This window comes from Protobothrops mucrosquamatus, unplaced genomic scaffold (assembly GCF_001527695.2).
Source record: "Protobothrops mucrosquamatus isolate PMUCROS unplaced genomic scaffold, P.Mucros_1.0 scaffold8, whole genome shotgun sequence".
NCBI lineage: Eukaryota > Metazoa > Chordata > Lepidosauria > Squamata > Viperidae > Protobothrops > Protobothrops mucrosquamatus.
This window is the reverse complement of record NW_015386395.1, coordinates 3,149,962-3,161,521: the sequence shown is the minus strand read 5'-3', so window position 1 is coordinate 3,161,521 and position 11,560 is coordinate 3,149,962. Positions and strand designations below refer to the sequence as shown.

At 37.9% G+C, this 11,560-nt stretch overlaps 1 protein-coding gene across 1 annotated transcript in view; it reads right to left on the bottom strand.

Moving 5' to 3' along the window:
- Positions 1–2,782: 2,782 nt before the first annotated feature.
- LOC107282512 (protein spinster homolog 1) overlaps positions 2,783–11,560 on the bottom strand; it is a 12,846-nt gene continuing 4,068 nt past the window's right edge. The window contains exons 5-13 of the mRNA XM_015810297.1: positions 10,941–11,092; positions 10,647–10,713; positions 10,326–10,468; positions 7,779–7,937; positions 7,384–7,573; positions 7,177–7,242; positions 6,405–6,503; positions 5,563–5,734; positions 2,783–4,336 (exon numbers count right to left, since the gene is read on the bottom strand). Of these exons, the coding sequence (XP_015665783.1) occupies positions 4,242–4,336; positions 5,563–5,734; positions 6,405–6,503; positions 7,177–7,242; positions 7,384–7,573; positions 7,779–7,937; positions 10,326–10,468; positions 10,647–10,713; positions 10,941–11,092 (1,143 nt within the window). The 3' untranslated portion in view covers positions 2,783–4,241. The remainder of the gene's footprint in view (positions 4,337–5,562; positions 5,735–6,404; positions 6,504–7,176; positions 7,243–7,383; positions 7,574–7,778; positions 7,938–10,325; positions 10,469–10,646; positions 10,714–10,940; positions 11,093–11,560) is intronic.

The following is an 11,560-nucleotide window of genomic DNA, read 5'->3' as shown; positions in this document are numbered from 1 at the left end:
AGCATATGAGATATCAAGGTAGGAAAAAAAGACAGTATCAAAAGAGAAAGTAGTAGGGAAACACACAGGGGAAAAACACAACCCATTTCCCCCCATTCTGTCCTACAGTATGTTGCTTTATAATTTCCTCTGCTGTTTCCACTTTCTTACCTCATAGCCCTAGTTCATTTTGTAAGCTTCAATTTGTGAGATTCTACTGCTTTCTCAAGAACAATCCAAGAAATTAGTTTAGTATCACAGAAAATGTAATGGACACAACTATGGCAGCAGCTGTTCCACCCCGTTCCAACCCTTTCTCAATTCCCCCTTGTGCAAACTCACATCTAGGGTCTCTATTTCCACATCTGGATGAAGGCTTGTCTGCTGAAGCAGAGATGATGTGCTGTTTGATCGTTCCGGCAGGAAGGAAGTACTACAGCCACCAGCAGGAAGTCAAAGGCAGAGGCACTAAAGCACGACGTGGGGGGGGGGGGGGGAGCACGAGGAATCACAAATAATACCATATTCAGAAGTTTTAGGAATATACACAGCATGGGTATATTTCAAGACTTATTTCATCCCAGTCACCAATTTCCTAGGAAGTCCTAAATTGCTCACTTGATCATAATTCAGATGGCAGATACTTATCAGGGGTGGGGAAGTTTTACTGTACTTTCCAAAAAACCCCACTTGTAGGCTTAGATAACAATTTATATGTGATAAATTTGTAATGCCACCCTCCTACTCTTTTTCTTTCTCAGGAGTTTTGTTTTTCCGCGGATAAGTATGTTTTGGATATAAAGATATTTTTATAGACGTAAATCTCTACACCAGACCCCTGCCCAATATAAAAATTTATTTAAAAGACAAAATTAAAAATTTTTTTAAAGAAGGGTATTCTTTTTGTGAATTAACAAATTTTGTGGACTTAAACCATCAAAAGTGATAAACCTTTCATTTTCAAAATAAGGGAAAATTTTTCAACAGAAACCTGAAATGCGTTCTTTGAACTCTTGCTTTTCTTCCTGCTTCAATAAGATTTTAAACTGGATGGACAAAATAAGCAGGTTTTCAAACAAGATTCTGGACCTCTCTGTATAAGATAGCAATGATAAAAGCAGCAGTGGACACAAAGTTATTTGAAAAATATTCAGATAGGAGCCTATCCCATAAAGAATATACAGGCAAAATACATTAGACACAGATTATACATGAATACAAAAACCGTTTTATCAAGGTATAATTGTAAGAACAAAGGCCAAGGTTATATGATCAGAAGAATTAAATTCTAAGTAGGTTTCCTGGAATGTATCATTTTGGACAGTGGAAGAGGAGAAAATATTACATATTTCAAAAAAAATATCTTCTGATATACAGTAAAATCAAGACAACACACAACAGTCAAAGTAAATGTGATATAAAGCAGCTTCATATGTTCTATTAATACATATATCTTACTTATGTATATAAAGTAGTTATAGTAAGTCTGTTCTTTGCATGAAAAAACCCCAATGCAGAGGAAGAAAATTATATTCTCTCTTATCATTGCTTATTTTTGAATTATAAAAGACTTTCTCCATACTATCCATCTTTTTTTTAAAGAGTGTCATTCATTTCTTATGAAGATGGAATAGACCCAAGAATTTTCTATCACATCTTTTTAAATTCTTAGAAAGGTTGTCTTTGTCTTATTTTAATCTGGAATTATGCTACATATATAATAACTTTTCAGCATGCACCTCCTCCCCAAATATCCAAAAATGGTTCAGTCCAGGAAAAGTGCTAAGCAGTTCTGATTACTGTATGTAAAGTCTGCAAACAGCAGAGTCTGTTTCATAAGACTTTATGTATTAGTGAGCTCAGTGAAAAATGTTGTACTTACCAGGAGTGAAACACTATGCTGTTTCTTACTTGTACCACACAACACCAAACTGCAAATCCAGAAACATTCTTACTAATCGTATCCTCCTATTTCTGCACCAATCTTGTAGGAGCTATCTAGTCGTCATTCTGTGCTTTTCCCTTTCCTCCCACCCCACCTGAAATTCAAAACAGCAAGCCATGATGATCATGGTTCAGGTAAAAGATTCACCAAGCATCCACAACTACTAATCTGTAAAACCAACATTGACTTTTAAACTCAAGAAGACATTAAAGGAAAGTCAAGACAGCATCCAAACTGAAAAAAGTTCAAAAGTGGTAAATGATTAACAGGTCAAACATTATACCAAAATCTGCATTAAGGAAGATACGATTTTGGACCTGAGCCCTGATAGCTCAATGGTTAAAATGCAGTTCAATCTTGACCCGCTCAAGGTTGACTCAGCCTTCCATTCTTCCAAGGTTGGTAAAATGAGGACTCAGATTGTTGGGGGAAATATGCTGACTCTGTAAACCACGTAGAGAGGGCTGTAAAGCACTGTGAAGCGGCATATAGGTTTAACTGCTATTGCTATTGCTATTGAATGCTTAAACTATGTTGCTAATCTCTCTTGGTTTTCTATTTAGGTTGCCTAAGGGAGGGACAATATCCTGCTATAGTTTCAGCAGATATTGCCTCCACATAGTGTATTCCAATCATGCTTTTCTACTCCAAAGATCTGCTTTACAAACTAAACCAGTGAAAGTACATAATCATATAATTTTTAGATTTGGTATCAGATAATGAAATTCTATACGGTTTTGTCTTGAAGAATTTGCAGATCCCGTGTTGTTAAAAAAGTTGCCTCATCTAAAAGTTCCCACCTTTGATATCTGAGAAAAAGAAACCTCTAATGTAAATTAATAACAGCTCCTCAAAAGATTTCAAAATCGAATTAATTTATTGTGGCACAAGCCAAAGCCCACTTTTTTCAGATGAATGAAGAAATACAGGCAAAAGAACTAAAAATGAATGAAATCTGTAGGCCAAAATACACAAGCTGCAGACTGTAACATTTCCCCATCAGCTTAAGAGAGACTTGCCGCATTAGTGATCTTAATGTTATTGTTCTACCATAATAACCAGTCAGTACAGCTGGGGGTTGAGCTTAATTCAAAATATTTGTAAGATATCTGGCCAGGAAAAATTAGTTTCAATTACAACTCATTTTTCTACATTTGATTTTACATTGAATCATACTGAAATGAACCCATAATTGACTGTAATGGTTCTAATCCATTTAAATTACAAATTAATAAAAACCCATTTATAGCTAAAGTGCAACCACTGTCTTTCACAGATGTCTCTGCAGGAAGCCTGTTTTCTTCTCTTCAAGGTAAAGACAAAATACAGCTAGCGACGTTACAAGCACTTCAAATGAAACAAACAAACTGCTCCACTTAATGCCAGGAGCAGAAGCCAGATGCTAGTAGAACCGCGAGTAACATACAACAGTAAGCATTGAAAAATAGGAAAGGGAGCTGAAGCTAGTCATCACAGGTAGTTCCTCCATGGATCATGGCAGTAAACAACACTTGGTTGTACAAAACAAGGTATCAATCATCCAAACCTTGCCCATCTTCATGCCAATGTCCAACAGCAACAATGTTAGGAACAAAAATATTAAATCGGAGTCTGAGGCTACAATCATTTATGCAACGTTTTTTCATGCAGGTTTTCATACTTCAGAAGTTGACAATGACTTCTTAATAGAGATGCAAACCTTTTTAGCTCCTCAAGTCAAGTATAACTGACACATCTTTTTTAAGGGTCCCTCCTAACACTGACCTTGTCATGAATACTGGTTTTCTCCTGAAAAAAAAAAGGGGGGGCATCTAGATAGTCAGCTCCTATCAGGATATTTCAGAGGACTGTAAAAATGGAGGTACCATCCAGACATTCTGCAAAAATATATGAAGACAGCGAGACTACAAATAAAAGCCTTTGTATGAAAACACAGATGTGGGCTGGAAGATTCCGTTTTTCTTAAAACCCAAGGCTATTGAAGACTGATCTTTTCAGCCATTTTTTTCTATACCCTTTACATGTTGCTTTGAATTTCACATTGCAGGAAAAAAAATGAATGAAATAAAAATAAAACCATCCAAGTAAAAGGAAGTAGGAGATGAGTTTTTGCCATTTCATCCTCATTCATCTGAAAAGCGTGAATAGTGTTTGTGATTTATAAAAAAAGTCCTATGTACACAGCAAAAAATTATGATTTCATTTCCTGTTGTCCATAATCCTGCCTTGGTGCCTTTAAGAGAGTCTCTCTGTCTCTGTCTACTCAACTACCAAATACAAATCTGTTCCAAAACTGAAGCAGGATGAAGATGAGACTTCAGATAAGGACACTGGAGACAGGAACTTTTGTTGATCGCCCATGCTGAGGAACAACAATGCGGTCCTCCCCTTCCAAAGATTCTTGCAGCTGACCTGCAGTGAGGAAAGAAGCACATTAAGGTCTGCCTTCAAAGGGGCTGGCCTTGTCCAAAGAGGACAAGATTTTGAAAAGAGTGTGTCATATATCTGAGCTCTCTTTCCTAATTTTCAGTGCTGTTTTCTTAGTGATATTGCCTTAGTTGTACTTCCCTTATTTCCTTCACAATTACATTTTGGCATATACAGGTAGTCCTCAATTTACAACCATTCAATCAACTATTCAAACCTTACAAAGGAACTAAAAAAAGAGACTTATGACTGGTCCTCACACTTACAAGGATGATGCTGAGGACCTCACACTGGTCCTCAGCATCTTCACATGATCAAAATTCAGACACTTGGCATTTACAACAGCTGGAGGGTCCCAGGTTGCCATATACTAAATAAGATAAATAAGAGTCCCAAGGGTCATGTGATCACTATTTGTGACCTTCCCATCCTTCTTCTGACAAACAAAGTCAATGGGGAAGCCAGATTTGCTTAATGATCCTATGATTCAATTAACAACTGCAATGATTCACTTAACCACAAGAAAAAATTGTGGTAAAATTGGATATGATTCACTTAACCACCTTGCTTAGCAAAGAAAATTCTAGTCCCAATTCTGGTCATAAGTCAAGAACTATCTGTAGAGCAATTCTGAGTACGCTGGCATTACTCTTGCTCTGGAACTACTGCTTCAATGGTTGCAAGTAGAAGCAATTGAGGTGAGTTATTTTCTCCCCTCTTTCTTTCAATATTTTCAAGAAAAAAAGGAAAGAAACAAAAAAGAGAAAGAAGGGGGGGAAAGAAAAGAAAAGGACAAAGTATAAAATAGGGAAGTAAGCTTTAAGTCAGGGCTGAAAAAGAGAAAGAAAACTTATTTGTGTGATTCAGTGCTTTAAAGATTTTGAGGAAAACATGGTTTAGGAGCATCCGGGAAACATCTGAGGTCAAGAATGCTTTCAGTTAACAGTTCAATGCCAGTGACTATCTTCTGAGGAACCCACATTGAAAATGTTCTCAAACACTCGACATTTCAGGATAGATGATTCTTTTTTGCACTCCTAGCACTGCCTCCTTTATGTGTAGTAGAAGACAATAAAGCCAAAGGGTGTACACCTCTGTTCTGCTAGCAGCATGTGTTTTTTTTGTAACACAGCTCTGAATTCAGACACATTGTGAATTCTTGAGGCATTAATTCCAACTCGGCAGAGCTGGCAGAGGAAAAAAAGTTTTACCGTGTGCATATAGCTCTGTCCGTTTACGATCTGCCTGAATGAAGCAAGCTGTAGCTAGGAAGAAACCCCCACCGATAACGCCCACAAAGCTGCAGACCATAAGTGCATATTCCAGGCTTCGGAACTGTGACAGCAATGAAATGGGGCGATCGCTCTGGATTCGGTCACTAATCTATGAAAAAAATTAAACAATAATCATGCAATCTATTAGGTAATTTCCCAAAGGAAAGCCTTCAGAATTGGATACTGTTATTTATTGCTTCTCTTGCTATTTCATCCCACCTGAAATAAATAGCAAAATAGGCACACACCATGGTTTATTTTTCTTTTGCAACAGAAAATGTGACATTGGTTTTTCATGAAATTCAGCTACTGAATCTGAACAATAGCAGCCCATTGCATGCAGAACAGAAGTAAACATAAATCTGGAATAGTAGTTCCCCACAAGCTTTCAATTAACCCTGTTAGATATCTCTAAACAAAAATGGATATGGAATCTACACTGTCTCAAGAACAAAACCATAGTTTTAAAGCAGTGCCCTGCTTTAATCATATCTATTAATTCCAGTTCCAAAGCTCAGCATCTGCAGGGATGTTACAGTCTTAAGAAAATTACAATGCAAAAGGCTGTGCTGGAACATTTTAGTTTGAAAAAATTACAAGGAGAACCTGGAATCCAGGCAGCTCCAAGAGGTTTTGTGAACTGCTTTGATCTGGTTCTAATTGGGTGGAAGAACAGAAAAAAAAGAGAGAAGTTGCTTAGGAGGTGGAACAGATGGCAGGAACATCAGTTCTACAACTCCAGAATATGACAGCCTAAGCCTTATATTCCAAATGCTTACCAAACCAATAAGATAAGGGCTCCCTGCATCACCCAGAAGATGGGACAACAGAATCTGAAAAGCTTCAGCTGTGGAACGGCGAGTAGGGATGACAACATACTGCAAAAAGAAAAGGGGATATTTCATTTGATACCCTTTGTCAAGAAATATCAAGTGACTGCAGGATAAGGCTACAATTCTTTATATCTTTTTTTCCATTTTATTGTTCTAAGCTACCCAAAGTAGCTCCATGGCGAGATGGATAGCAAATAAATTTAATAAATAAATAAAGGAGGAGCAGGGAGTTCAATTCTACAGGCTTGAAGCACAAAGCCCTACTACTTGTTGTCAGAAAGGGGGAAAGCCAAGAAAGGTGGCTAGATGGGATTGGTGCTGCTGCTATGAAGGTATGAGGCAATTAAACAAACACAGATACAGTGAGGAACCTATCTGCAACATTATCTAGGGAAAAGGGAAAAAATATCAGACATTGATCACATGAGCAATCAAAGGTCGTGTAGGGCAGGGGTCCTCAACCTTGGCGACTTTAAGACTTGTGGACTTCAACTCCCAGAATTCCTCAGCCAGCTTTGCTGGCTGAGCACAAGTCTTAAAGTCGCCAAGGTTGAGGACCCCTGGTGTAGGGTAAAACAGTTATTACCCTAGTGATATAATTCTCCTGCTAATTGTTTCTCTATTTCTACTTAAAAGGCCTGCATTCCTGCTATTAATGTCCAAGTCTCAGATCCTATTTGTTGAGCCAATGTTCATGTTTTCCCTTCCCAGATCTCACCAGAAGGATGTCTGCCACTATGGCCCAGTTGAGGGAAAGGAGAGTTTCACCAATAAAAATAAATACCTACAAGGAAGAATGAAGAAAAATCATTTCATTATATCTTAAAAAGCTATACTATTTTTCATGTAGTGCCATACATAGAAATACCCTTTCCCATCCCCCCAATAATTATACTAAAATTAAGGAGAAACTTGAGAAACTCACATAAGTGGCAACAATGCTCTGCTGAGCAAAGACGACAGCCAGGAACAGAAAGGGGGCAGACCCAAGCAGTCCAATGGCACACACCAGGGGATCAGCACGGGGATTGATGCGCTGCCACCGTCTTGAAATCTCCACTCCAGCAGTAACACCCAGGACACCAGTCACACAAGTGATAATACCAAAGATGAGGCTACAGAGATAATTACATACGGCCTGATGAGGCTCTTCAGAAATGGTTCAAAATGAGTAAACAATCAGCGTGTTGGAATCTTTTCAAAAGCCATACAAAGTATTTAGCTCGGAAATGAGTTGTCATAATGTTCCTCAAAAAAGAGACCAATAAAATAAAATAAACCAGAAATCAAGACACAAGACAGTTCCCAGTGTTAACTCACCTGTCAGAGTCTCCATGACAAACCTTACCACTAGGGCAAGGTGGGAGATTTCCGGCGGCCAACCGTGAGCGGTACAGGAATGCAGGTGCCCACAATGCTAGAGAGCCTGTTACAAATGCCACAGCTGTGAATCCTAGTGATGACAACACAAAGCTACGGCTGCCAGTCAGGGGACAGAAAGAAACAAAGTAATAATGTCAGCATGTATTATAGCTTTCTAGATTGTCAGAAGCCAGCGATAACAGATCTGAGCCATCAGAGATCTGTCATCAAAACAGAATACTTCCATGTGTTCCTAAGTAATGATGTACAACTGAGTCACAAGTTGTCCAAAAAATGACTATAGACATAATCTGTATACATATTAGAGCTCATCTATGGTACTTTTCTGATGGTATATGTCTTAGACCAGTATTTCCCAAACTTTTTCCTTCATTACCCAATACCACTTAGAACGGGGGTCCTTTTATGACTTGTGGACTTTTATGACTTGTGGACTTCAATTCCCAGAATTCCTCAGCCAGGCATGCTGGCTGAGGAATTCTGGGAGTTGAAGTCCACAAGTCATAAAAGGGCCAAGTTTGAAAACCCCTGATTTAGAAAGTCTTATTGAAATTCAAGGACCAGTTTTAAGTCCATTCAGCACCACTGTAATTTGAAATGGTTGCTGAATGAATAGTGGAGGACTATCTGTAATGTAAAATCTTTATCAATAGAAGACAACATATGTAGCTTAGGGTTGGATTGTGGAGTGCCTGGTGTTCTTTGAGCTTGGTTGTTCCCTTGCAGACATTTCATTACCCAAGTAGGTAACATCAGTGCAGCAGAACTCCAGAAAAACTATATCATTGAATAATCTTTATGATATTTCAACAAAGTATCCCTGGTAATTTAATTAATTTTCATTTCAATAGGAATACTTTGGGAGATTTTCCAAATATAGTTTAATAAATATGGCAATTTTAAGTCAATTTAAATGTCCCTGTTGTGATGGGTAATTGATTCATCTGTCCTTACCTAAATAGAAATCAATTTTACCCAATTTTGGGTAATTTACCCAGGTTTGGAAAGCACTATCTTAGGCCATGAGTAATCAACTGGCTATGTGAGTAGCACAAGGCTGAGAAGCAGTATCTAACTGCAAAGGACTTATAAGCGAACATTTCTGACTCTGGCATCTCTCTGTCTGTCTCTCTCTCTCTCTCTCTCTCCCTCCCTCCCTCTCTCCCTCCTGCAATGCTACCTATACAAACTCATTAGAGACAAACAAACCCCCTACCTCCATCAAAGTGCTACATTAGGCTATTTAAAAGAACACTATGAACCCAGATGCTTCCTGCTATACCAGGGCTTTTTAGTAAGTTTATTAAGTTTAGTCAGTTATTGAATAAATCTGAAACTGCTAAGCCAAAATATGGCTTGTTTTAGGGACCCAGTCAATTGTGCTTTATTTACATATCATGGTTAAACAAAAATAGTTTAGCAGACATATTAACATAGCTCATTTCTTAGAAAAATATCCGGCTGGGGACATTTAACCCAAGGTTTTAAACTATAAACCAAGAACTAAGGCAAGAACATTTTGAAGAGTCTTTTCTTGAAAGAACAATTTCCATTTTGACTTGCTCTCCTAGTTTCATTGCAGAGGATTTAGGGGTACATTTCATGGCTTACAGAGAGAACTGACCAGGTCTGTCAGAACTCAAATGATACTCTACATCACACCCAACATCTCTTACAACTTCTTCGGCAATTGTGTCTGTCAAGATTGGCTTGAACAAATTCACAAATCTGCTAACAATCTCTTTACCTTCATGCTGATAAATAAAACATCAAAAATACTATTCTGCAAAAGTAACCACACAAATAACTAGCCTTCTACAGCAGTCAGCACTTCCCTGATATTATTCTATTTCATATACATATTTTTTTTTGTATAACTCAAGGTAGTGAACATATCTTTTACTCCTGCCTATTTACTCCAAAACAACCCCGTGAAAGGAGCTGATCCAAGTGACTGGTCTGAAATTACCTAGAAGGCTTTCATGGCTAAGGGAGGCCTTAAACTAACAATCTCCTGGTTTCTAGGCCAGCACCTTTACCACTACAATGAAGTAGTCAGCATTTCCCTGGTAGCTACAAAAAGGAGAAGTCAAATTTTCTACACCTACACACAGATGCCTATTCCTTAGCCGGACTTTTTGTAGAAGTCTCCTACCAAGACTACCAGTGGAGTATAGCAATCTGCTGTTTTCTGTCAGCCCTATGAATTTCATACTGAGTAGTGAACTCCTTTTCTTCAAAAGCATACAAACCAAATGGTTTCCCAGAGGAATGTTGGTGATCCAGTCCTTTCCACTAGCCCTTTCACTTGGAGGGACAAAATTTCATGTCACTTCTGGCTATCCTGGAGGTTACAAAATAAAAGCTTGTTTCTTACTGTCATTTACTATGAGTATTTGAACTGAACTGGAACTATTAAAATGAGGGCTAGAAGATAATTCAGGAAAAAACAGAGAAGCAAGATCTCTTTGTCACATGACTCACTTGTGGCTCAGGGCTCTCAAATCAGCTGTCCATGAAGTGTAATGAAGAGGGGCATCAGTGCGGGTCTCCACAGCTCCTCGAGGTGGTTCACGCACCACAGTTATCAATAATATCAAAGCTAATGCTCCCAAACCTGGGGTCACCTGTGGGGAACATAATTTTAAAAATCCAGTTTGAAACATTCTAAAAAGAAAAAAATATATGTGAAAGACTGCTATTTAACTTTGGGTAAAAAGAAGTTTCAGAATTAATTTTAAAAAGAGCTTTAACATAGATGTACAGCAACCAATATTGACTAAGGTAGCTATAAATTCTACTTACCCGCAAGGCCCAGTGCCAGTCATCAGCCACATCTTTCACTTTTGATCCTACAATATAGCCCAGTCCACTGTAGAAGAAAATCAGGAGAGCATTCAAATCTATACTCTGGCAGGTTTTCCAACTTCCACCAAAGCTAGTCAACACTTTATCAGCTGAAGTCAAAATTAGTCTTTCAAGATATGGATATGCAAGCTGTATAATGTAATGTTGGTTTTTCATTTTCAACAAAGATCTCTGGTTAAAAAACCCATCTTTTCACCCTCCCTCCAAATACAGAGCACAGGATGTTCCCACCTGCCTACAGGTATAGCAAAGTAGAAGATGCTAAGCATGCGGGATCTCCGGTCACCCAAGTACAGGTCAGCAATAATGGTGGGGGCAATAGTTGAATAGCTAGCCTCTCCCACACCCACTAGGCCTCGTGTAAGTAGCAACATCCAGAAGTACTGAAAAGGAGATAAAAAAAAAGTATATGAACAATAGAGAAGCAGACACCCTCACGTCTAGAACACCCTCAATAGGAACCTTGAAACTTTTGGTTGTGAGCTATGAGTTACTCTGTTCAGATTTCATTTAGTTGCTTATTGCTTATTTAAAACAAAAATTCCTTCAGCAATAAAATAGGAAAACTTAGAAAGATTTCTTGCTAACTTTGGGGAAATTGAGGTTTGATTAAAAGACAGCAAGAAATATAGCTACATGAAAACAGCAACCGCCAGAGGGTTAATACTCCTTTTATCATCTGCTATGGCATTTCATGTATTTGATTGTATGGAATTCCTCATCACTAAGCCTATTAGAAAGGTTGCATCGCTTGAAAATGCAGAATTTCTGGAGAATGCAATATATATATATATATATATATATATATATATATATATATATATATATATATATTTGTTTTTTGAGGTTTT